The following is a 27456-nucleotide window of genomic DNA, read 5'->3' as shown; positions in this document are numbered from 1 at the left end:
CTGTGGTGGTGAGGATGTGCTAGGCAGCAGTCACCACGGAGCTTTGGCAGCTGGGAAGTGGGAGTGTAAAGGTCTCTGTAGCTTGCAACTGATGGACTGTCTACCTGGTCTCCTTGCTCTGCTCCCCTGAGTCTTGACTCTAACAGTTGGCCAGTTCAGCCACTGCTCCCAACAATGCTATCAGGAGGGGCTTATTTTTCTGTGTGTACTGCCAAAGAATCCCTGGGCAGGACATGCGGATTCTCACTGTGGAACCAGGGCAGCATGACGATGCACACAACCAGGGCACTGTACATCCAGTAGCTGTGGATATTGAAGAGCAATCTGTCATGCATGATGTTCTGGTGGCTTTTCTGATGTTCTAGGAATACAGGACTAGCACGGTCGCTGAGCACATGTGCACTGCTCGGTAGTTATTGTTGGGATTGTTTATGAGAGAGCGTAGTCACAGGAGAGGTGTGGGGATGTGCACTTCAGAAGTCTGCATGCCATTAATCATCAAGAGCAGGTTCTCTATGGAATTTTGATGTAGGTAGAATTGTTTGACTGAAAGTTCAGGCCAAAAGCAAAGGTAGATGTTGGTGCAGTGCAAAACCAGGAGGCTTCTGTGCTGTGACATTGTCTGCCCAACTTTACTCAATCTGAGAGCCGAGGTTCTGTGTTGCACTGGCGAGTCTGCTCCCCCTATCCCGAGAAGACAGAACAAAGGGTGAAGACAAGCAGGAAGGTATGAAGTCTACTGGAGCAACGTGACACTAAGGTGTCTTGAAAAATCATGAACCTAAACATCTTTGTTGAGGATAAATTGAGATGTACCAAGATTTTCATTTTTTACGTGGGGATAAAGAAGAGTTTTCAAATCCCTTAGAAAAAACTTTTGCCTGTGGCAAAGAACATTTCTATAAATGTCCACTCTACCAGAAATGTAGATTGCTTTAGGTGCAAAATGTAATTTCTCAGCTTCAGGGTTCTCTGTATCCAAGACAACAACTTTAAATACAGTGGGAAAAAAACATAAAGACAACATTGCCAAGAAAATGTGCTCATTAAAATAACTATAAATGAATAGGTAAATAGCTACTGTTAGCTGTAAACCTCTCTGCCCTTATCTCCAACATAGGAAATGCACTTAGGTACATAAGAAGGTTGAGCAAAAATTGAACTCTCCATGGATATAAGGACGAAAACTCGTTGACTCTCCTGAAAGCACAGGTGTGTTTAATGTACAGTCAGTAGAAAGCTCTTAGGACTTGATAAATCCAGAAGTGCAAATCGCAGTTCCGTTTGGGACCACTCTGATGGTTTTTCTTACCTTAAAAGTATGCCTTCCTTAACTCTCTAATTCATATGCTATTAATGGTGTTGGTAATTCATAAAACGAGGTTCTCAACAGCAGAGGATTAACACCGTGTGTCCCAGTGGACATCTCTGTCTTCCTTCCACTTTAGGATTTACTCTGGCTTTCCTGCATGGGAGACACACTTACTGCTCATTGAGGTAAATAAAAGAGATTTATAAATAGAGAATGTTTAGATAAAGGCAAAACATCATCCATTTGGAAAGAGAAGCTTATCTGCTGTAGATATGTGTTTATCGAGGGAAATTGGCAGCACATTAAACCTCGCTGCCCTGTTTTGAAAGGACATAAAACTACCATTGACTAACCCAGTGGTCTATCACAGAGCCAGTCCCCTGGGTTCCTACGCCAGATGTATTGGGCTATTTCTCTCCAGGGCAGAGCAAGGATGACTCCAGTACGGTAACAGAGTGAAAAGAAGAATGGAATACACCTTTAACGTATGCCGGTTCGCATGTCATACTCACAGAGCAATAATGATTTCTAAAGAGATGTATTTGTGGAGTGTTAAATTTTAGGCTATGTTTAAATTGATACACATAATACAGTCATGATTGGAGACTAAACACACGCTTGAAGAATTCTTCTCTTTACCTCTCCATTTGAAGAAAGTAAAAGAGATCATTTTATTTGATCTAACATGGAAGTTTTTAAAGTTCATCTCTTGCAAACTCATGTAACGTCTCTCTCTTTTGCAACTTGCAAGATTCTTAAGCATCTGTTAAGGTTTTGCGCCAGGGAGTAATTCATGTCGCCAGGTCTGGTGTGTTCTTATTTCAAGGGATACCCTCTCAAAGTTAGCCAGCCCTACCCAGAACATGATCTGGCTGATTCAGTCAGGATAAGGGCATGCCTAAAGTCTTAACAGCTTATGAGCTAATCTACATTATTTCATTTTATTAAAGGGTGAGAGTTGAATCTGCATACGTTTTGAGAGATAACTTATTCTTCCTTGCTTTGGAACTCAGCACTAAGTGCGTGACCGTCCGTGCTGTTCTGAGGCAATGTGATCATCACAGGGGAGAATGGTGGTGTGGCTCTGTTAGAGACCCAGGTGTTCTGGAAACGGCAGCTGAACTCGGAAACAAAATCCAGGTAGCTATCCCACTTGAAGTCTTCTCTGTGATCCTGATTGAACATAAAACAATTCTCATGTCTTCTCTTGACACAACCCTATGCCTCCCGGTGCTGGTGACACCATCATCAGCTGCTTGTCCGAGTTCCCTAGGGCACCCTGGTGGTGACCAAGATTCCTTGTTTGGGCAGTGGGCTTGGCATCTTGCAGCAGTGCCCAGGGAAGGGGAGACCCCACCTTTGGCATCAATGATGATGAATGGTTCATGTTGCTTTGAAAAACTGGGATCAAGCCAGCCTCTATGAATGCCACCTGTCAACCACCGTCCACTGTCATGGGACATGCTACCCAGAAATTGTGTCTCAACTCAGCATTCCATGGCCTCTGCGCCAGTGTCCAGAGAGCCATTACCAGTACTGCAGAAAGCAGAAGATAGAAGTCAGAGTCCAGTCATAAAATAGGAGGCACCAGCTCTTATCCTGGTCCCCAAGTGAGGAACACAAGTCCCAGCAGTCACCTGGGAGACATTCACACTCTCCATCTGTAACTGCTTCTTGTGGCTTCCGTAACACAGGGCCACACACTCAGTGGCCTGAAGCAGTACACGTTTACCTCCTATGGTGCTGGAGGTCAGACACCTAAAATCAAGGTGCAGAATCCCTGGGACCGTGCATCCTTAAGGGACTGCACAGATGTGATTCATGAAGGGTTTTGAGATGCGGAGATTATCCCAGATCATCCAGGCAGGCCCAGTGTCATGACAGAGATCCTTAAAAAAGAAGGCAAAGGCAGAGTTGTCTATAGAGGAAACAGAGGGCCATGGGATGCATGGCTGCCCCACAGTTTTGTGGCTTTTTCTGTGATGGAGGCCACAGGTAATCGTCGTGTCCTCCTCCTTCCGGTCCCTTCTGCTCCATGACTTCCTCCACTACTCTGGACTGTGTTCCTAATGAGGTGACACAAACCTTCATTGCTGGAGTGTGAGCCTGCAATGGCTCCAATTGTTTCTTCTGTATCTGCTTTGGGGTTGTTGTAGTTTTTCACTAACTTTTACTAATGGACATGGAAGTACTAAGAGCAGCCCCAGAAATTTCTCTCTGTTCAGGCATATTGTTCCCTGTACTCACAGAGTGCAGACAACCAAATTTTCCCTCTGCACCAGGTGTCAATCAGCCCAGCACTGCAGAACTCCCCCTTGGGCCTGTGAGGTTAAATTTATGAGATGTCTTGATTGGTCCGGTGGCAGTTTCAGCTTATAATTCACTGGAATTGCAGTCGAATTGCAGTAGTAAGTGCTACGGTTTAAATATTTGTTCTCTCCAAAACTCATATTGAAATGGCCGTTGTAACGGTAGTAAGAGGTAGAACTGTAAGAGGATGTTAAGCCATGCTGTCTCTACTGTTGCAAGTGAATTAATGCTGTAATGGGGAGAGTGGGTGTATGATTGCAGGAGCAGGTTTGCTATCAAAGGGAGAGTTTGGTCTCTTGTCTCTCTCTTTCTCTCTCTTTCCTCTCACCTCTGCCATGAGGTACACATCAAGAAGGCCCTAACAAGATGCTGGGACCTTGGAATTGGACACCTCATCACCCCAAACTGTGAACCAATACATTTCTGTTTAATGTAAATTACTCAGTCTTAGGCATTTTGTTAGAGCAGGAAAAACAGACTCTGTCTTAGCAGGTGTAGCAGCAAGAGAAGCAATTTGTACTTCCACCCCCTGATTTCTGCACCTACGCCTTCTGGCTGAGGGAGAAATGCTCTGCATGCTGGTGACTTGTTCAAGTGTCTGTACAACACCCTGTAATAGATAACTCAACCCACTCCGGATATTGCTTTAACTGAGTCTTCTGTAGCTCACTACATTTTTTCCGATAGACCCAACTCTCCTGAGAATGGTAGGCGTGCGAACCTTCCGGATGCCAAGAGCATGAGTCCATGTTCACGCTTCTTTGCCATGCAAAGATTTTTTTGGTCAGAAGTGATGCTGTGTTGAACCCTAGTGGTGAATGCAGCATTTCATAAAGTCCACATATGACGGTGCTGGTGAAAGCATTAGGGGCAGGGAGTGCAAAACCATATCCACAGCATGTGTCTGTACCAATAAGGAAAATTGCTCTCTTTCCATGATAGAAGTGATTCCATATAAACTATATGTAATCAGGTGACTGGCCAATCGCCACAGGAAACGGCATCATACAGGGCTGTTGGCAGTTTAGCATTGACTTGTAGCAGTAGCCACATAATCTATGTTCTGGGAAGTCCATGTTTTAGGGTCCATTCTTAGGTTTTCTGTCACCATGGCCGCTTTCTATTAACGTTTTGGCCCCTAGAGCAAGCCGGGGAGTGCTTAGGAAAGAAGACGTCGGGAACACGCCCTGTCACCTGCTTGGCTATTGATGGTCTCTTCTGCCATGGATGCATTTCTGTGAGCATGCTCTTGGCACACAAATCCCTTTTTATGCCGCATCCATTCCAAGAATAACAGCCCCATGCCTTCTCCCCAGAACTCCTTGTCACCAACATTCCAATTCTATGATTTTCAAGCCTAGGACCATCAGAAAAACCATTAGCCAGTGCCCACACGTGAGCCCTGATTCTCACTCCTGAACATGTCTGCAACAACTCACTGAGCTCAAATTTCTGCTGACTGGGAGGATTTTTTTACTGCCTGCTGTCTTTCAGATTCTCCTTATTGAGTGTGTAATGCTCTAGGAGTCCACTCTGGTTGGTGCCAGCAATTCAAGCAGAACCATCTATATGCCAGGGCTGAGCAGCTCCTCCCCAGTCAACTGGTCATAAGAAACTCTCCATGAGCCACTTGTGTGAACCGAGGTACAGGAAGAAATATAGCAGGAGTGGGTGTCAGAAGAACCTGAGATGTCTTTCACGAAATTGAGTAGAGCCTTCTGGGCCTGCTCTGCCTGATCCCTTGAACACTGTAGTAACACAGTCCCAGACGACCTGTGATGTGCTGCTAAAATCACATGTGATATGGTTTGGCTGTGTCCCCACCCACATCTCGTTTTGAATTGCAGCTCCCAAAATTCCCTCGTGTTGTGGGAGGGACCCAGTGGGAGGTTATTGAATCACAGAGGCAATTTCCCCCATACTGTTCTTGTGGTAGTGAAGAAGTCTCATGAGATCTGATGCTTTTACAAAGGAGAACCTCTTTTCCTTGATTCTCATTCTCTCTCTTGCCTGCTGCCACGTAAGATGTTCATTTCGCCTTCCACTGTGATTGTGAGGCCTCCCCAGCCACATGGAACTGTGAGTCCGTTAAACCTCTTCTTCTTTGTAAGTTACCCAGTCTTGGGTGTGTCTTTATCAGCATCATGAAACAGTCTAATACAACATGGGCCTTGATGTCCTATGGTCAGGCATTGTTATGAGTTGAATTGCATCTCTCCCTTTCCCCCCCTTCAAAAAATATGAAGTTTTAACCTCCAGTAGCTCAGAATGCGATCTTGTTTGGAAATGGGGTTATTGCAGACGCAAGTAGTTAGGAGATGCTTGTACTGGAGTAGAGTGGGCTGAGCCCCTAGTTCAATATGCCTGGTGTCCTCATAAGAAGAGAGACAGGTGCTGGTAGGGACACACACAGGGAGAATGACATAGGATGACCAAGGCAGAGATTGACTTCACACAGCTGCAAGACAAGGAACACAAAGCTTTACCAGCAACCACCAGAGCACACCTGCCGACACCTTGATTCAGACCTCGAGCCTCAAGAACTATGATTTGAAAAATATCTGTGGTTCTAAGCCACCCAGTTTGTGGCACCTTGCTAAGGAAGCTCTAGAAGATTGAGAGGGTTTATGCAAAGGAAGTAGTTATCTTCAAAAGAGAGAACATATTTACTCTAAAACACTAAAGCAGTGGTGCCCAGCACATGAGCTCTGAAGCAGAAGAACAGGCCCACCTAAGAACTTTTAGAAATGCAAATTCTCGAACCCCCCTCCAGACCCACTGAGTCAGAAACTCTGGGGATGGGGCCTGGCAATCTGTTCTAACAGCCCACAGGTGTTGTCAATGCATGCCAAGAGAACAACTGCTTGGGAAGGTGCAGGGCCTCTACATGACACCCCTGTTCAGTCCAGACCCTCTGTGCATTGCCGGATCCAGCAGAAGTATGCCTGCAGGGCAGCTGGGCTCCTTGGAGGGCATTCTCTTATTCTGAGCCCCACTCAGAAATGGTGCTCTTACAAGGCACTCAGCGAATGTCAGAAAGGAATAGCACGGAGTAGTCACCGGAGGATGGAAAAACTGAAACAACAGCTAAAAGAGAATAACAGAAAACTGAAAATAAGGGAGAGAAAATGGCCAGCATCCTGGTCGGGGTGACATGTCCCTGACTCTTCTGGGCAAACTCAAATAAGGAAGAAAGGAGGTGGTAACTGGAGGGTCCCTGAAATTCCCTCCTTTTCCAGAATACCTGATGATTATCACATACCCTAATTGAGGAAACACTGGTAAAATCAGAAACCCAAACCCCTCGTGTAGGACTGGCTCTCCCAGGTTTGTGCTCATGGCCGTCTTGAGTGTGCATCTTCACTTTCCAAAAACAGCTTCTTGTCTTCCCCTTCATTCTGACTCATCTCTCAATTCTTTCTTGCAATGATGTCACAAACCTGAAAACCAGTGGGGCTGGGCTCTCCCTAGCATCTGGAGACCCTCTTGAGCCCTCTGGCCACACATGGATTAGAGCACGTGGTACGTGTTGTATGCACGACCTCTATGTGTGGTAGAGAGGCTCTGAGTCCAAAGCAGCATGATGCTTGCTTTTTAAGTGGCAGGCAGTGCAAGGTCCAGTAGCTTGTCCCTCACCTTGAAGGGGCCACCTCAGCATGCCCCAGACCTTCAGGAACTTCATGACATCAGAGACCTCCAAATCTTCATGGGATTTTTCTCTCATCCTCTGGCTTACCCATATTTTACTGAAGTATCTAAAATGATTGCCACTTCCTCTTCTCTGGGTCCAATTAGCATAACTTTATCACTGTAGTAAACCAATGCGATCTTCCTTGGAATAATGAGAGAATCAGATCCCTGGGAGTTCCTTCACTATTGAAGGAGAGATGATGTAGCCCTGAGACAAAACTGTGCAGGTACATTGGTGCCCCTGCCAGGTGGAAGCACACCTTCTGGTATAGCAGAATTGCAAATTAGAATAGCAAAAAAAAAAAATAATTCACCAAGTCAACAGCTAAGAATCACGTTCCAGGGATTATGTTGATTTGCTCCAGTAAAGAGAACATATTTGGAACAGCAGCTTCCATGAGAGTCACCAGTTAATTTATAATAATCCACAGTCATTCTCCAAGATCTGCCTTCTGCATAGGAAGAAACAGATAGTTGTGTAAGTCTTGAGTTTCTATTTCCTCCTCTGAATCTTCCAAGTCTTTGATGATGGATCTAATCTCTGACTTATCTGAGGATATGTATTGCATTTGGTCGAATGTTCTGGTAGGTCGGGGACTTGTTAAGGTCTTCCATATGCCCCTTTCCACCATTACAGCCCTCAGTTTCTGGGTCACGAGCAGTATGGGCAGAATCCCCATACTGAATATCATGGCAATTCTAACAATAAATTCTGAACATCAAAAACAACCTCAAGTCGGGTACACATGAGGTCACAACGACACAAACTTTGGTCAAAATTTCTGACTACCATTAGCCACAGTGTGCATGGCAGGTTACAGGGCTTTGGGAGAGGCATCTAGGAATGGTATTAATTTTATAGGAAATCTAGGAACCACTCAGAGAATACGATATTTTATTTTACTCAATACAGAGTCACTCCTGTAAGTGAGCACAGGGTCACTCAGACAAAGCTTTGAGGAACAGGGTGACGGCATCTCAGGATTCTCCCTCAGGTGCACCCAACTTCTTCTTCATCAAGGCCTTCTGGACTGTGAGCTGGCTTAGTCCTAGAAATTTGGTGAAAAGCTGTACTTCTCCATCTGCTGACTCAGCTTGGTTTCTGGCCATCAGCCCTGGTATTCTTCCTGTCATACAAAGATCAAGTGACATTTTAAAGTTGCTTATATATTCTATTCCCAGGAAGACCATGATCAATCGGACACTGCCTGAACTCCCTGGCACTCAGACATTCTGATGGCCACATTGTCCCTGATGTTCATGCAGCAAATGTAGCCACCTTGCTCCCGGCAGCTCAACACCGCCACTCGGCCTCTGCTGCCCAGGATCCTGCCACCCCCAGTAAAACCCGGGAGGCTGGCACCTTCTCCCCTGGTCACTCGGGTTCACAGGGACAGCTGCCAGGGAGCATCATGAGGGTCAGGGTGTTTCCCTCACTAGGGAGTTTCTCCATGCCTTAGCAAAGGATTCCTGTGGAGTTTTAGTCTGGAAGCATGGTTGTGCAGAATACAAGCAAGAAATCCTTCCCACATTTGCATCCCTTAGAACTGTTGGTCTCTCTCTCTCTCTCTTGCTCTCTCTCTCTCTCTCTCTGTCTGTCTCTCTCACTTGCCCTGTGTGGGCTCCCTGCAAACTCACTCGCCCTGTGAGTTTAGAGAATAAATGGCTTATTCTCTAAGGCTACTTCTTAGAGATTATTGTTAGTTTGTATGCTAAAAAATATGCATGCATTCTTATCCACATCATGATGGTTTATATTCTTGGATAAAGACTACGTCCTGAGTTGTACATGTATTTAGTTTTATTTCAGTTTAAATATGTAAGTCACATCTTCCTAATGAGAACTGTTTGAGTAACTCCTTGTTTAGCATTAATTTTTTTAACGTCTTTCTAGATGTGAGAGGAAGAGGCACAGTCAGTTTAAAAACCTGTATTTGTGATATTGAATCCCATTTTCACTAATCCCATTCACTAATGTGTTTGTCCATATTTTATTTAGGAAAACACTGCCTAATGGCTGTTGCATGCCAAACTCAGTCACAGACACTGGAGAGGAAAGAAGAAAAAGGCAAGTCCAGTCCCTGGAGGAGGTCAGAGCCTAGCAGGAAAGATGAAACCAGTACAGTCAAGGGTGCAGCAGCCGATGCCTTCTGGCATTTTGGGGAAGGCTTCATGGAAGAAGTGCCAGTTGAGTGGAGTCTTCATGGAGGAATCAATGTTTTCCAGGCCAGAAGTAGAAGCACAAGATTCCAGGCAGAGAGGACTGTGTGTAGAAAATCAGGCCGAACGCGGTGGCTCATGCCTGTAATCCCAGCACTTTGGGAGGCTGAGGCGGGCAAATCACATGAAGTTGGGAGTTCAAGACCAGCCTGGCCAACATGATGAAACCTCGTCTCTACTAAAAATACAAAAATTAGCCAGATGTGGTGGTGCATGCCTATAGCCTGTAGTCCAGCTACTTGGGAGGCTGAGGTGGGAGAATTGCTTGAACCCAAGAGTTGGAGATTGCAGTGAGCCAAGATTGCAGAGACTTCATCTCAAAAAAAAAAAAAAAGAAAGAAAGAAAGAAAAGAAAGCAAATCACTGGCGTGTGTGTGCGTCTGCATGTGTGTGTGTGTCTTGAAGAGCACAAGGATATGTCCAGGGGAGAATGGGGAGATTAGTGTGACTGGAGACAGGGCTCTTGGGTGTGTTCTGGGAGCAAGAGATGAAGGCAGAAGTGGGAGCTGGAATCAGGCACACAGGGGTCCTGTCCTCTGGAGGTGATGGGTCTTTGTCCTGTAGCAGGGGAGGGACCTTCCACCTTGCAAATAGGGAGTTCAGTGGTGTTTCTTTAAGACATATGAGTAAAGCATAGAAAATAGACTGGAGCTGGAGGTGGGGAGACCATCAGGGGCCGTCGCATAAACAAGAACCATGGTATAGAAGCGATGTCAGCAGGCTGGAGCCAAGAGCACACGGCATGAGGCTCGGGGCCGGTTCAGGGCATAAAACAGGGCAGAAGAGGTTGTCGACCGGATATGAAATCTAAGAAAAAGATAAAAGATGGCTCTAGGGCTTCGATTAGAAGCTGCGAAATGGTATCACCATTAATTTAGAGAAGTAATTTAAAAGGGGCCTGCACAGGAAACAGACAGAATGAAGTGGGGACACACAGGGCTCGGCAGAAGGCCTCAGCCTGGCCACAGCCTGTGCATGCCCAGGCCCCTCCACTTCCAGGGGCTTTAGCACAGGAAATGGTCACGGAAATGCTGAGCTTCCTTCTATGGCAGCTGATTATTTACTAAAATAAAACACAGACAAGAGCTTCTGGTACATAACAAAACAGAAAAGCAAAAACCCTGTGGACTCAAAGAAAAAGATCTGGAATGTGTGCAAGCCTGTGACCCCCGACATTGCTCACCAGGGAAACCAGGGCGAGGTTAGGAAATCAGAGCCGTTCTGGGGGCAGCACTTACGTGTCGATCTTCCTACAAAGCTTGGCCGTATTCACAAATGACCAGAAGAGTGTGTATTAGGTACATGGATTAAGCCTTATGAACTGTTTTACTAAAGAATTATCTATTTTAGAATACAAGAATAATTCAACAGAACATTGGTTGTGCTGTGTCACTTATTAGGGGGAATTTCTCTTGATACAACAGGCACCCCAATTTTGATGTTGCACTTAAAAAAATATAGAGGCAGGTTCTCACTATGTTGCCCAGGCTGGTCTCAAACTCCTAGACTCAAAAGATCCTCCGGCCTCAGCCCCACAAAGCACTGGGATTACAGGCGTGAGCCACAGTGCCCAGCCTTGATATTGCACTTTTATGTTAACATGTCACCAAGTGATGTCACACCTTTGTTCTCACCAAACATGGAGCATTAATCTTTTCAAATTAATTTTTTCTTTAAAAATCATCTGATCATATTGTGAAAAATGGAGAAAAATCTACTCCACACTTCATCAAAACAATCATGATGGTTAACTTGGTGGCATGGCCCTCTCGTCTTTACGACATCATCATTATTAACTATTAGCTATGCCTTATTATTTATTACTGATGTGGTGTGGCTGTGTCCCCACCCAAGTCTTGTCTTGAGTTGTAGCCCCCATAAATCCCCACGTGTTGAGGGAGGGACCTGGTGGGAGGTGACTGGATCGGGGGGTGGCTGCCCCCATGCTGTTCTCATGATAGAGGGTGAGTTCTCACGAGAGCTGAGGGTTTTCTATGGGACTCTTCCCTCTTCGCTTCCTTCAGAGGCTCTCTCTCCCGCCACCTTGTGAAGAAGGTGCCTGCTTCTCCTTCCCCTTCCACCATGATTGTAAGTTTCCTGAGGCCTCCCCAGTCACGCAGAGCTGTAAGTCAATTAAACCTTTTTCCTTTATAAATTACCCAGTCTAGGGTATTTCTTCTTAACAGTGTGACAATGGACTAGTACAGTTACTATTTTCTTCAACACAGATTGACTTTTCTGGGCTCATAGTCTGCACCAGCCCCCACTGCCCGCACTGTTCACCTGAGGCCACATGGAGAGCTTTTCCCTGGGGCCTCACAGCCTGCAGGGGGCTCTGCCTTGCTCAGGGCATTGCCCCCCACCCGGGGTTGGGCCATCGCGCTCCTCTCCGTCAAAGGCTGGGCACATCCGTCCCTTCAGATGTTCAGTGCCGTTAAAGAAGCCCAATTCACTGCCTGAGATAATACTTTGCTCTCTGCCCCCACAGGAGTGAATGGAAGCTGCCAGGTGAAAGCAGGCTGTGGCACCATCCTGAGCAATGTGGCCCATCATCCCAGAGTCACTCACCAGGGGCACGGTCCTTCTTGTGTAAGACTTTCTCACGACGTCCTGGCGAAACCCCAAACCCTTCAGTGTCTTCTCCGCATGTCATAACGATGTAGCCAGTGGGGTAACCACAGCACGGCAGGAGTGACTGAGTACTGTTACCAGCAAGCTCAGCCTCTGCGCAGGTCCCTGGAAGGCTGTACAGTTAAGAATAGTGGAGGGTAAAGACAGCCGTCCCTCTGCAGAGGACAGTCCATGCTCTCTGGAGACCCCGGTGTAGAAACACAATGTGCTGCCTGCAGGGACGTGGCTGCTGCTTCATCATCAGCAGAGCCAGGCTGCTGAGACAGACTACAGGCTTTACCTGCTGCAGCTGCCACCTGCAGGGACAGACCCAGGGAAGGGACTCAGGAGGGAGGAAGTAGCCTTCATCTGGCTCATACCCAGCCGGAATCTAGAGATAGAAGTACTGTCTCCAAAGGGCCCTGCCTGCGGGCATTGTGCATCCCTACCTGGCCAAGCCAGCAAATGACCTGGATGCTGGGCACCCAAGGAGGTGGCCCTCGCATCCACTTCTACCTGCTGAGTCTTCCCCTTTTATGATGATTAGTGTTCATTACATCCCACTTGGTGTGCGTCCTCCCTCTGCCGTGTGCTGGTTCCACCTGCTCTCTCTGCAGTGACCTGCTTTCTGCCCCCACAGGAGCGGGTGGAAGCTGCCAGGTGAAACAAGGCTGTGGCACCATCCTGAGCAATGTGGCCACCATCCCAGGGTCACTCACCAGGAGCACAGTCCTTCTTGAGCAGCGATGCTCCCAGGGAACAACCTGTGCTTTGCTCCTCACCAGGCACCGTCCAGGAAGAAATGCACAGAGCAGAGGTGAGTCCATTTGAAAAAATAATGACTCTCGGTTGAGATGCAGGCCAGTAAGTCTACCTCCTGCTCCCCTTCCTGAAGGCTCAGGATGGTGCTGGAGTGGGTACAGGATTCTAGGATGCCAAGACAATGAAAAAAAGAGAACACAGCATGACTGAGTGCAGAAGCCTAGCTCGTGCGTAAGGACCAGCCAGCTGCCTGCCTGTGCAGGGACCCGCCTACAGCTGTGCCCTGGGAGGGGCTGCTGGTGTGAAGGGGCACCCAGGGCAACTAAGCTGGGTCAAGGTATTGGCTTTCAGACAGACAAGGGGCACAGGAGGTCACTCTAAGGCAAATGGTGCCGCCAGTGTTGATGGTGTAGACAGAGTAGATGGGAGCTGGTGTGGAGGGCAGTGCAGGGTCACTGGGCTCCTGATAGCAAGGAACCAATGCCTTGGGCTGGGAAGTTAATCGTGAAAACCCACAGAAGCTTCCACCCATGGGAGAGGTGGGCCCTGAGTCAGATTCTTGGAAGAAAGGGAGGTGGGAGTCTGTGGTAGGCACCCTTGGGATCACTGAGCTGGGGTGAAAATGAGCCCTCAGGAGGGGAAAGCAAGAACACAGAAAAAGCATTCTGAGGGAGCCCCCATGGGACAGAGCGATGCACACTTGTCTGAAGGAGCCCATAGGGCAGCGTGATGCACACTTATCTGAGGGACCCCCATGGGACAGAGCGATGCACACTCGTCTGAGGGACCCCCCATAGGACAGAGCGATGCACACTCACTCCCCTTAAGCAGAGCTGATGGCCATCTTCCATCAAACGAAGTAAAATACTATTTGTGTTTCTTCAAAAGATGTTCAATGCCTGAAAATAAATAGACTCCAATATGTGTCTGTTGCCAACCCTCTGGGCTGCTGAAAACCTCTGGATATTGAAGCTGAACCAGGGCTGACTGTGCGTGATGTGGGCCTGGGCTCACATCTGTGGCAGGGGCTGCTGTGCAGGCTGAGCTGGTGTCCACAGGTAGGAGGCCTGTGGAAGTTGGCGCTCCTGGGTCACTGCCCCACGTATGGGGGAATCACAGTTCCCTGCCCTGTGGCAGAAGAAAAATGACATATCCAAAAGCTCTTCCTAAATGCTTTTTGGGGGCAATGTAGACATTGCTACAAAATGGACAAAGACACATGGTCCGAACCTCTGGAAATAACCAGATGATGCTGCATCTTTGTCCCTGCCATGGGTGTGGGTGTATATGCTTATCATGGCAGCTCACATTAGCAAAATACAGCAGTGAAATGATGTAGAATCATGCTGTGTTGAGATCACTACCATCAATTACAAATTTACGATCGCATTTGGCGGGATTGTCATGCCCGCTGTCCAAGTAACTCACATAGGTTTTGTGCCTCGTCTTCTCCCTACAGCCTTAGGGGTGAGGAGCCCCTGCCAGATGGGAGCACTCGGCGAACCATAGAATATGCTGAGCCTCATCAGGGGATTAGCAGCCCTGACCTCCCTCATCTCTTGTAGATCTGAAACTGAGCATGGGCTCACATTTAAATTTTCAGAGTTTTCCATCAAGAGCTCACGGGGGTTGCAGCCGACAGCTGTGCACCCAGGCGCTGGCGGTGAAGGATGCTCCGGTTCCTGCCAGGTTCAGCTCCTCCTGGATTTACATCCTTCGCCAGGAGCTGTACAGTTTCTCCCCATGATTTTGTTAATGCTGACATTTCAGCACACAACAAAATAGAAAGGTCATCAGCTGGCTAATTTAAAAATAGCATTTTGATCACTCATCTTCCTGGAGTGTCAAGCCCTGCGGAGCTGGTGGAATTGACATGTACTCATTACCACGTTTGGGCTCCTGAAACCAAGCTGGGTAATTTGAAGCCCTGTCTTGGGCAGCCCTGGGACGGCCATCCATCAGTGGCATAATCACCAAGAGCGATCTCCATCAGGAGCGGGCGGCTGAGATCCGGGAGTCTCACTCCTGCCGCAAGACAGTTTTGGGGGATCAGGGTGATGATAGTAATAATCGTTTATTGGACACTCACAATGTATCAGATTTAGCATGAATTACTCAATTCGGCATGAAACAACTCCAGCAAGTGGACGCTCTGCCAATGTACATTGTTTATAGGCGAGAAAACAGAGGCGTGGGGAGCCTTGGGCGGCACACTCAGAAGGAAAAGATACAGCCTTGAACCTCGTCTGCTCCAAGGGCTCCAGAAAAAGTGCCTCCTGCTTAGTTTTGCATTGTCTCTGCTGTGCCTTTCCAAATTAACACAACAAAAATGGGGGCAGCTCTTCACACTGCATGAACATTTTTCATTTAGAGAAAACAGGGATGAAAGAGTCGAAAGCAACCTGCACTGCTTCACTCATCATACTCCAAGTGCATTCTCTCGCTCCATCCTTAAACTCACCCACCAGGTGTGCATGAGTCTGAAAATGAGGACAAGGAGGCTTGGAGAGGTTAAATGACTTACCCAGGACTGCACAGCTTGCATGTGGCAGAACTCGGATTGAACCCAGGACTTCTGATCACCAAGCTAGATGGCTTCAAAGCATAAGAATGATCAAATAATTATAATTAATAGTGATTGAGCAATTGCTGTTGGACTTCTGCACTTGACCCTGTTATTGTGACAACTCTGTCATCCCAGCGCTTTTTCAGATGAGGAAATTACTGCTGATAAGGACTATGAGACTTACCTGTGGTGGAGAAGTCCCAGTGGCTCCCACAAGCCAGACTCATCTCCTGACCAGAGGGGGGACACATGAGCTGCACTCTCCCTGTCTCAGGGACTGGGGAAAATCTATTCACCACCAGTTCTGCCTCAGCATCCTCTGATGACCTGCCCCCTAACTGAGAGTCTCCTCTCTGACCAGGCCCAGGCATCAAGTCCTGCCTGGTTCTCCTTTGGGTAGCCACAGCAAGAACTACCGTTCCAAGGACTAGGTCTGCATGGTGAAGCCCCGGGTCTGAGCCTTCTCTTGACATGAGTTTCTTCCAGGACAGGTTCCTCCTTCCCTTGTGATTTTTCTGGAACTTTACCTGGTGAAGCAACCAACACCACCAGGTAAATGCCCAAGACCCATTTGGGGAACTTCCCAGTTTCTATCCCCACCACCCTGGGCCTCCCACCCTGTGTCCTGAACTCTTCACTCACTGCCGCTCTCCACGCCCATCCCTGTCAATCTTCCAGCCATGCACACAGCCCCAGTTAGGAAAGGTCACTCTGTCATGCGTCTATTTCACTGGGGTGATTAACAGCAACTTCTCCACTACATCTCTCCCGGTCTTCTCTGTTCCTGTGTCACTCAGAAGTCTTTGCCCTCCTACTTGGTAGAAAAGCTTCTTTTCCTTCATGTAATTACAACGCTGAAGATGGTTTCTTGTCTCTCAGTGGGAATCCATTTATTCCTCCGTGTAAGCCTTTTTGCTTTGCTGTCTAACTTCCATTCATCGTGACAAAAGATACAGGCACATTTCGTTTCACCCAATCCTTTAAAAAATTGGTATCGCTTTTGTTTCTCTTAAATTTTATTACCTCTGTAAATTTATTACCTCTACATAATGGTGTTCACTTATTTTTCTTAACAGATGAGCAAGTACGAGTCTCTGTCATTAAGGCATGGGTCCCAACTGCCAAAATTGGAGATCCTCCACCTGGGAGTTTCCGAATCCTCAGAGGTCACATCCCTGATCACAATGAGAGGCCGTGCCCATGAGGGCAGTCCTGGTTCTGCTGTGGTGGCAAATGCCCAGGTGGGCCTACGCTCCAAAGCAGCAGCTCATCCTCCACGCCTGCCACATGTCCACGTGGGGCAGCCAGGCTGGCTCTGCCTCACGGTCTTCCACAATGTAGGGTTCCAGCAGATGGGGGCCAGGACCATGACCAGATGCTGTGGCAGAGGGAAAGGAGAACACAGCAGACAACAGGCTGGTCTCAAAGCTGTCACCCTCAAAGGACACATATCACGTCTGCTCACAGTTCACTGGCCAGGGCCAGTCAGTGGCTCTAGGCCGACCAGCCAACAGGCAGAATCCCCTCCCGGGGCCTGGCTTGGAACATGTGTGAGCAGTAACACAGTCTGCCACAGACAACAAACCCTATCAGCTTTTGGAGAAACTGATGTGCAGAGAGATGACTCGACCTGCCCAGGTCACCAGCTCAGTAGCGGCACCTGGGCTGCAGGGGACGAGCACTCTGTCCGTGGCTGGTAGGCCTTGATCTCACCACTGCATTCACCCACCACAGTGCAGGCAATTGGCAAGGTGGTTTCCTGGCCACTCTCTGGGGCATTCACACCCCACAGGCCTCCAGCTCAGGATTTCCTTTTCTGGGCATCAGCTTCTGTAAGATGTCCAGGCATTCTCAAAAGTGGGACTTTCAGAATGAAGACATTAGGTGTGCACATTTATTACTCAAGGCTCCCAAGACAGGCCCTGCTAGAACCGTGCTCAGGAGCCTCAGAGGCAGCGCCCAGGGCTGGAGGAGGGGGAGCAGCCCCAGGCCCATGGCCATCTGGTCCAGTGGAGTGGACAGTGGAACAGAGACCCTGACTGCTGGCCTGCCTTGACGGGACGGTTTTGGGTCAAACTGAGTGGGCCACAGGGGGCCCTGATCTCAGGGTGTCTGTTCGGGAGCTTCTAGATGAGTTTAGCATTTGAATCAGTGGCCTCAGTAAAGCAGATGGCCTCCCCAGTGTGGGTGGACCTTGTCCAGCACACCGAGGGCCTGAACAGAGCAACAAGAGAGGAGGGGTATGTGCCCCTTTTTCCTGCCTCATTGCCAGCCCAGGCTGGCTCCTCTTATCTTCCCCTGCCCTCAGCCCAGGATTCACATCGTTGGCTGCCCTGGGTTTCAGGTCTCTGGACTCTAACTGATTACATCCCTGGCCTTCCGGGGTCTCCAGCTTGCAGACTGCAGATCAAGGGGCTTCTCTGCCTCCGTAACGGTCATGATCACATGAGTCGATTCCTCATAAAGAAAAATCCACATGGAGATGTGGACAGACAGACAGACAGATGGACAGATGGCTCTACACACGAGATAGCCCATTGGTTCTGCTTCTCTGGAGAACCCTCATGAGTACACTTGACACTCTCAATTTCCATAATCCCTGGCTCTTGATGTTGTTGTTGGAGACAGATCCAAGTGACCTTCTCAGGCCATCACTACCAGGCCCCCACGTAGTTGACAAGTTGGACTTGGCCATACCTTGCACACACACATGTATGACCCCGGCTCACCTCTCGACCATTTACTCACAGTTACATATGACAAGGTCAGTGTGCTCTTCATGACCTGAGCTACACGAGTGCTAACGAGCATTGGCAGCATGTGTGGTGCTGGGCCAAGCTGGGAGAGGCTGAGCACATCCAGTGACGGACTTGCCGTGGTCACCCGCAGGACCAGAGGCAGGATTTGTATATAGAAAATATCTGTTTCCAGTTTCTTTTTTTTTCAGGTCCACAAAGCCTGAGGTGTTTGACTTTGAAAATAATGGCAAATAAAATGTGATTGAGAAACTGATTCCATTGTGGTAGATTGAAGCTTATGTTTATAATTCATTCTGGATGACAGTGACGAGGCCCAAAAGGTAAAACCATGCATTGTCATTTAGAGACGGATTGAAGTTTAGTGTGGAACATCTCATCAGTCACCCTGCAGTGGCTTGTGGTGTCTCCACTGCACACAGTGTCCTGACACGCCCACGTTACCTCCAGAAGAACCTGCAGTTCCTATCAGCATTTCCAGAAATTCAGGCTGTGTCACCTGAGTGTGTCCTGTAAGGAGGATGGAGGGAGGAGAGAATGTAGACAGCCCTCAGCTGCCCCATAAACCTGGGACTTGGTTAGCCATCACGGAGGAAGCTCTTTGAAGAAAGAATCAGATGGCATGCACTTTTGGAGATAACCAGAAAATGTCAGGAAGATAACTTCTTAATGGCTTTGTAAAATATATATGGCCATGCCAGCTGGTGGAATGTATCCAAGCCCAAACAGTCATCACCTTGGAAGAAAACGCACTCAGATTTCTTGCATTGACAAGATACTCTCTCAGGTGCAATAGTCGCAGTTTGAGCAGCGTCAATCTGTGAGTTACAAATGACTGCCAAGGCCCCGTGCGAGTGCACGATTTTCATCCCGGATGCACAGGTTCCTCTGTGAGCATCTTAGAGCCCCCACTGATTTTGAGCTCCGTCAGCTGTGGGTGAGGTAAATGTCAATTCACATGACTTGGACGTACAGACGACCCAAATAGCACCCCCATTTCGTGCTCCCCTTGTCTGGGGAACATAAACATCAAGGGAGGGCTCCCAAAACCCATAGAGTCATTGGTCCAGCCGGATAAACCTACAGGAAAAGGCTGGATGAAAGTTGGAAGAACCTTGTGTAACCACACAGAGACGGCTGCACATGACTGTAGAGGACCAGGGCCACGTTCCCAGGGAAGGGAAGGTATGAGACAGCAAAACAGAGCCGGTCAATCTGGGAAGTCTTCTCGGAAGAGGCAAGGTCACTAGCTCCATGGGACAATGTGGTTTTAGTTATTAGAGATAGGAAGGGTCAGAGCAGGTGTTGAACAGGAGAGGGTTTGGGGAACCGGCTTGGCTAAGCCTGGAAACAGGGTTAAGTCCCACGAAGCCGACTGGACTGGAAGAAGCAGAGCGGACTGGAAGAAGGGAAGGCGGGAGTCTGCAGGAGAGGCAGAAAGGCTTCAGAGGGTGCAGGAGGCTGGATGGCTCCATGGCCTGCTGCTTCCCAGACCCCTCCCCAAGCGCTCCTGGAGAGGACTCAGTTTTCTTGTGCATTTTCTTTTTTTTTAGATGGAGTTTCACTCTTGTTGCCCAGGGTGGAGTCCAATGGCACGATCTCAGCTCACTGCAACCTCTGCCTTTGCCTCCCATGTTCAAGTGATTTTGCTGCTTCAGCCTCCTGAGTAGCTGGGATTACAGGGGCCTGCCACCACGCCTGGCTAATTTTGTATTTTTAGTAGAGATGGGGTTTCTCCATGTTGGTCAGGCTGGTCTCAAACTCCCGACCTCAGATGATCCCCCGGCCTCGGACTCACAAAGTGCTGGGATTACAGGCATGAGCTACCACACCCGGCCTCCTTGCGCATTTTCATACCACCTGTTCTGACATAGAGAAGCATCTCTGAGAGCACAGCTCCTCAGCCTCAGTCACAGGGAGGACCAGGTGACGTTCCTGCTTCATTAACCCCGGTTGCAGACTCAGCCTCTGTCAGCATGCATCTCAGGGACCAAAACAACATGGGTGCCCATGGGCCCTCAGAACCCCTTCCTAAAAACACGTGTGATGGGATTCCTGGCTACAGAATGGAGTCTGTTCGGTCCTCGGGACGCCTCTAGTGACATAGCCACCATTGTAAGGCTACCAGGAGCCACAGACTTCCCAGTTCTCTGAGCCAGGCACCAGGGAGAGTGCACACACTATTGCTCATTATCAACAGGACCACACAAGGCAGCTTTTAGAGAGCCCAGGGCTCAGGGAGTTCAAATAATGGGTTCAGATCACAAAGCTGGGATCCTCAGTTGGTATTTGAAGCCATGTCTGTCTGATTCCATTCCTGGACTCTTTCCCTCCCTGCCTCCCTCCCGTCCTGCCTCCCTCCCTCCTTTCTTTCCTTCTTTCCTTCCTCCTCCAATGCACAATTAGCAAGGTGAGACGTTCAAGAGGTAACTTACTGGGAGAATTCTGACCCTGCCACTGGGCTGCAGTCTGCAGGTTCATTCCTCTGCCCAGGAATCACAATTCCTTCAATCCATGGCCCCTAAGCTCTAAGCAGGAGGAGTAACCACACAGCTGCCTGAGGTTCAGAACCCAGCACCAAACACAGCGTGCTGTCATTTAGTTCCTAGCTCGAGTTGTTCTGTGTGGCTTGGTCTCTGTGCCCTCTGCAGCTGCCTCACGGCCCGGTTATCCTTCCATGGTCAGAAGAGATGCTCCAGGCTGCAACCCTTCCCTTTCCAAAACCACCACCTTTCTCCTCAAGGGACGTTTCAGTGTGATGCTTAAGATGCTTGGAGGCAAGTTGTCCTGTAGGAAAACCCGCCCGGCTGGGGAACGGGAGGCTTATCTTCTCCTGTAGGCTTCTTTTCCTTTTTTATTTGGAAAACAGAACTTTGGGTTGACCTTACTCCAACCCCCAAGCTTCCCTACCATTCTTCATTGCAGTCCCTGAAATGAGGTTGGAAGGGTCCACTTTAGCCCCTGGCCCGTTATGGGGGCACCAATGCCCGCTCCTCGCTGCAGAGACACATGTGTGGTCTCTGCTCTTCTTCTCTCCCCCACGGCCCCTCGGACGTAATCTTTGTACTTTCAAGTGCAGGTGTCCTCATATTAAGAAGATTCTGAGTTTGAATTTGAGGAGTGTTTGACATTAGCCCAGAGATGGGCACCGTGTGTCCCAGACGTGGACGCAAAGTCTAACGGTACTTAGGGTCTCCTCAATTTTGGGAAAGAATGAAAATGACTTGATTGCATGGAGACAGCAGGATTTTGCTGGGTGGAAACAGATGTGCATTGTACAGGGGTATCAAAGGTGTGAGTGAACTCACAGCCACCAGAGTTGCACCTGGAACCACGCCACGTCCCTCCGCACAACCCACTGTCCCACCTCTACCTCAATGCCACAGTGGGGACCCCGCACCCACATTTCTGAGGCTCCAGCTGGCTCCATTTCAGGCTATGCCAAGAGGTGATGGCGGAGGGAGACTGCTGAACAAGTGGCTGAGGAAGAGGACCATTCTTGTTTTCTTTTTGTTTCTTCTGATTGACTTCTGTAGTGGTGGTTCCTGTGAAGCTCACCTAGGGACACAGCTTCACTCATGCAGTGGAGGCCTCTTCCCATAGACGTCTCTGCTGGAGCACTCTGGACATAGGCAGGACCTTCCGCCACACCCCACACACACTCCCCACAGGCCTGCGTCCTGGTCCGACAACCCTCCTCCAGCTCAGGTGCTGACGCGCACCGGCCAACACCCATCCCACCCCGGGACCTCTAAGGGTCAGCCCTGTGGAAACCTGCTTCCAGGGTCTAAGTCTTGATGATCTCAATGTCTTCCTGAGATCTGCAAGTGCCTGCAGCAGTTCCTGCCTCTATGAGATGGCAGCATCTTCTACTTACCAGTCACCCAGTTAACAACTTTATACCAAACTTGTTATTCCTTAAAGTAAATTCTCTCTGTTTAATGGCTGCTGCAGTGTTTGCCTCCTGGCCAGCTCCTGACTGGTGCCCAGCCAGCAGAGAAACCACACCCACCTCTGCAGGTGATGCACCAAGGGCAGGAGTCCAGGCTCCAGGCAGACTTACCCATAGGCTCAGCCACTGGCCAACCCCAGCATCTTGAAAAAGTCACTGAACTTTCTGTCCCTTGTTGCTCTAGTCTGAGCAATTGGGATCTGCTTCATAGCGTTCTTCTGAGGGTTGAGGCAGTGAGAAGATGATGGTCACCAAGCATTTCCCTGGGACTGTAAGAGCACTCAGAAGCATGGGCTGTCATTACCATGGTGACTCTTATAAAAATGCGGAAGTGCACCTTCCAAAAAGTAAGAGAAAAAAATTCCCAAATCTTAATTCTAAATAATAACCACTATGCATGTTATATAATTAGCATTAGTGCAGATTTATCTACCTACAACCAGGTGGAAGAATAGAAACATGAAGATGAGGGAAAATGTTTTAACAGAATCAGAATATACATTAGTGCTTAAAAAATACATTAAATTTAATTTCACTGGAATTAAACAGGAACAGAAATAAAAGTCAGGAAACTGCTAAATTTTAGAGAAATATTTCCTTTGTTCTGTTTCATAAAAGATCCCTCTGAGATTTTAAATCAAAACGTTATGAAAAATACTGCAGTTTCAGTTCTTTGTTACAATAAGGTTTCCATTTTACTCAGTAATGATCAACTCCCTTGTCTGGAAGAAGAGATTTTTAAAAGGCACAGAATCTTACCCATTCACTTTTTACCTCCTTCCATTTTTGTTAGAGCCAGTATAGCATCATTATTTTGATTATTATTGTCAAGATTTACAAAACATTCTGTTCTGTAATGGTAATTCTCACCGCTGTATATTACCAGGACTGTAGATAGATGAATTAGTGTTCACCATCAGTCCTTCTATCACCGATTTTCCATTCCTGAGAACTCTATTTTAACTCATCTATTGGTTTTCAAAATTCAATTGGCAAATAGACATTTCAAGAGGATGTATAGTTTTGATATTCCCTGAGCCCTTCCACGCTTAAGAATTGGTCTGTGGTGATTCAGCACTAGGAACTGAAAAATTCATTACTATGTATATATTCAGGAATACTTCAAGCTTCACTTACTGTTATTTTCTTGAACTGGCAACTAAACAGTTATGTAATGAGTTAAAAATGGATCAGTGAGCAAAGTGTTCACGACCATCAGCTTCACCCTGGTACAATGAAAAACTTGCTTACGTTGACCACAGTGATTGACGGTCCTGGGTACCCCAGCTTCAGCTATGGATGCTCTCAGAGGAAATGCCCCATCCCAAGCCTCTCCAGCTCTGACTGGGGACAGTGTGTGGATCCCAGAGGGCTCTTCAGGGAGGCTGCATCTCCCTGTGAACGCAGGGTCCAAGCCTCCAAAATGAGGCTCTTTATTCATTTCCACAGATGCAGGCTCCCATCTTGGACAATTTCCCTGAATCTGAAAAAGCTCCCTTTGTTTGCAGTGCACCTTGTAGTGCAGTTCTGATGGAAACGAATTTCCTTAGCTTTTTTTTTTTTTTTTCCTGAAAACATCTTTACTTTTTCAAGAAATCAATGGTGAGGTATAATTTACATCTAATAACATGCATCTATATTAGGTGAACAGTTGAATGAGTTTTGATGAAAGTATCCATCCATGTAACCACTATGACAATCAAGACACAAGACACACAGCACTTCCATTACCCTGAGGTCTCCTCCTGACTCTGCATTGGAATTCCCAGGCCACCCTGCACCCAGACCCAGGCAGTTCCTAATCTGCTTTCTGGCACTGTGTATTAGGTTTCTCTTGTTCTAGAGTTGAAGGTAGATGGAATCACACAGCAGGCTCCTTATGTCTGGCTCTGTGCTCAGCATAACATTGCCGAGGTCAATTACTGTTGCATCGCCTGTTCATTGTCAGCATTGCCATGTAGTATTTCATTGTGCAGAGATACCCAAACATGTTTGTATTTCACTCCTTGATGCCTACCGGTGCCACCTCTTGTGTTTTCACCTCTGTTTTTGAACAATAATTTAACTGAGGATAATTGTTGAGGTTCCTTTATGGATGTCATTTCAGCATTTCCAGGTGGCCGAGGTAACAAGAGCCACCTCCATCTGACTCTCTTCACACAGCTTCAAAGATACTGTATAGCAAAATGAGAAGAAATCAAACATGTTCTTCAAAACAGAAAGGCAAAGAACACCACAAACTTCAAATTACCTGTTGGCAGAAAATTAATGAGAAGACTGTAGTAGCAGCATCTCTTGAGCTTCCACTGCAAATCTTTGTGGAAATCTAGTGAAGTTTGGGGAAATGCACAGAAAAGAAAGGAAAAAAACAAAAAGCCTAAAATGTACCTAAAAACAAAGACAAAAATAGAAAGTCCATCCTAAATGTAGAAAACTGAAACGATCCCATCAGATCAATGTACTGACTACAGGGAAAAGACTTAAATTAAGTGGATCACAGAAAGACATTGTTTCTGAGGGAGAAGAAGGTAAAAATAGAGGAAAGGGCCCCCATTAGAGACTGGGTGGTGAAGAAAAAAGTGAAAAACAAGGCCAACTTTAGAATCCTCCATGATAAAATAGGTCCCAAAACATCAAAGGCTACACCCCTACTGCCCATAACCCCCAAAGTCCACTCAGTAGCTACACTGTCCTATAATGACAGAAGTTGTCCTGAAGACATAAAACTTGTAATATCCTCCAAACCATCACTATGTGAATAGACATAAGCAGTGTTCCTTCATACAAAGCTAATGTGAGAATAAACAGAAAATTTAGATCAAAGTATTTCAGTGGATGAATCCACCACCAAAAAAGTGAAATAAAACTAATGCAACACTTCAAAGTAAATCAAATGTACTCCTAGAAGCGCTGCATGTGATAATACTAAAAATTCCGAAATTAAAATAAAATAAACAAGAAGGGAAAGAAATTAAAGTAGAACGTATTGAACTCAGAAGAGAAAGAAGGAAAAGGTACTATCATTTAGAAATAAAGGTGAATTTAAAAACTGCCTGAGAGAGAATACATTTGAAAAGAAATTTTCATAGAAGAAGCTATAGAATAAGGTCAGAAAAATAGCTAGGAGAATGAAAGTGAAAGAAGGAAGTAAAAAGGGCCAGATAAAAATGGTTGAAATAGACATTAAGCCAGAAAACAAAATCCAACATATGTATAATTGGAGTTAGCAAAAAAAGAAAAAGCATGAATCACAAGTAACATCAAAACCTATTTTCTGCTTAACAATAAAGACAATAACACAAGAAACTTCAAATTACCGATGGGCAGAAACTAATGGCCAGATTGCAGTAGCATGTCTCTTAAGATTCCACTCATGGGTACTTTCCAGAAATAAAAGAAAGACCTAAGACATGCCTACACTTTGCAAGGGCCTACAGAGACCTGGGAAATATGATGCAAAATAATAAACTAAAATAAAAGTATTAAACTTTAAAAATGTATGAAATAAGATCAGGATCTCAATGCGAAAAAAATGAAAATTAGTTTAGCATCTCAAGGCAACAATAGGGCACAATAAATATGGAAAAGAATATGTTAATTGAGGATTTTATATCCAGCTATAAACAGTCTAATGTCAAGACTCTCAAATACCAATTTAAATAATGTAAGAGCACAAGGAATGCTGTTCTCATTAGCCTTTGAGGTATCTACTAAAAGATGAGATTCATCCAACCAAGAGATGACTGAAAAATCATAGGCAAGATGACTGAATACTATTTAATATATGTAATTGAATATTAAGACTGAAATACAGGTGGTGATGAGAGTCAGAGAATAATATGTATTATATATTTTGACAATATGGAAATAACAAAACTAAAAAGGGAGATAAATTAAAAGAGAAAAGGGAAAAGAAAAGTAAGCTTATTGAGTGTGATATAAGCTATTGATTGAAATATAGCACAAGTGACTGTCAAGAATACCACTAAAACGAATTTTTTAAAAGGTCAGCAAATTACTAAATAAGGTCACAGAAGACTAATGTGATTGCAAAAGGTGTAAGAGTGAAGGTACCACTAGAACAAAACACAAACCAATGTAAATGCCCACAGGGGTGATAGGAAAAGAGAATGAAAGAAAAAAAAGAGGACTGGAGAAAACACATCACAAAAGGAAAGAAAAGAGCAAATATGCATGAATAACTATTGCAACCATAACAAGAAATAATATAATTGCAGGGAGCCCAAATATACAGCTCCATGAATAAATATGAATAAGTTTAACTGACCTATTAAAAGAAAATTACTTTCAGTTTGTGTCAGAAAGCAAGACTCAACTCTATGCTGCAGCTGCAAGACACATCTGCAAAGAAAGTGACTTAGAAAGGCTAAACAGATCAAAAAACACTGAGTTATACCAGACAAATGAAAAAAACTAGAAAACAGAAGTCAATTAAGTATAGATAGATGACAGTTATAAATATCTCTGCCAAAAATACGATAGCAAACATCCCCAGAGAGCTAGAAATATAGAAGTAAACAAAAGAGAATCTAGAGACTTAGCAACACAATTAAGGAGGCAGATCTTATTGAACTATGAAGGGCTTACTCCTTGAAAATGGAGAAAACAATTTCTTCCCAGCCACACATGGCACATTCACAAGAACTGATCATTGATTACATCACAAAGAAATATCAATGTATTTTATAAAACAGACATTGCAAACAATCCTTTCTGATCACAGTGCAGTAAATCCAGAAGCTAATGACTAAACAAGCAAACAAAAACAAATCATTCAGCCTGGAAATTAAAAGGAAAAAATGAAAATAACCATTCTGTTAAAAAATTCTTAAAGAGAAATTGCAAATTGAAATTACAGAATGTCTTTAAAAACATGGATAACAGTTATGACTTTCACTGAAAGCAGTCATCAAAGGAAAATCAGTAGCTTTAAATAATGATATCAATGTAAACAAAAATATTGAAAAATGAAAAATCTAGAAAAAGAACAAAAAGGAAACCAAAATAAAGCACAGCAAAGCAAACAATAATGTAAGTGAAAGTTAATATAGTAGAGAGTAGAAAAATAGAAAAGCTAATGAGTAATCAACATGCGTTTTTTTTTAAATGAAAATAGACAAGAAACTATCCAACTTATTAAGAAAAGGGAGGAGAAAGTGCTAAAAAGAGAGAGAGAAAGAAAGGGGAGGAAAGAAGGAAGGAAAGGAAAGGAAAAGAAAGGAAAGGAGAGGAGAGGAGAGGAGAGGAGAGGAGAGGA

At 46.2% G+C, this 27456-nt stretch overlaps 1 protein-coding gene across 1 annotated transcript in view; it reads right to left on the bottom strand.

Annotated features, from left to right (window-relative positions):
- LOC105511794 overlaps positions 1-19095 on the bottom strand; it is a 37147-nt gene extending 18052 nt beyond the window's left edge. Inside the window, 5 exon segments of the mRNA XM_011941986.1 lie at positions 248-361; positions 12101-12276; positions 12925-13069; positions 18671-18736; positions 18963-19095. Coding sequence (XP_011797376.1) covers positions 248-361; positions 12101-12276; positions 12925-13069; positions 18671-18736; positions 18963-19095 — 634 coding nt within the window.
- Between the last annotated feature and the right edge of the window lie 8361 nt (positions 19096-27456).

The sequence above is a fragment of the Colobus angolensis genome, unplaced genomic scaffold, assembly GCF_000951035.1.
Source record: "Colobus angolensis palliatus isolate OR3802 unplaced genomic scaffold, Cang.pa_1.0 Scaffold204, whole genome shotgun sequence".
In the NCBI taxonomy this organism is placed as follows: Eukaryota; Metazoa; Chordata; class Mammalia; order Primates; family Cercopithecidae; genus Colobus; species Colobus angolensis.
The sequence above is the reverse complement of the archived record's forward strand: the minus strand, read 5'-3'. Positions and strand labels throughout refer to the sequence as shown.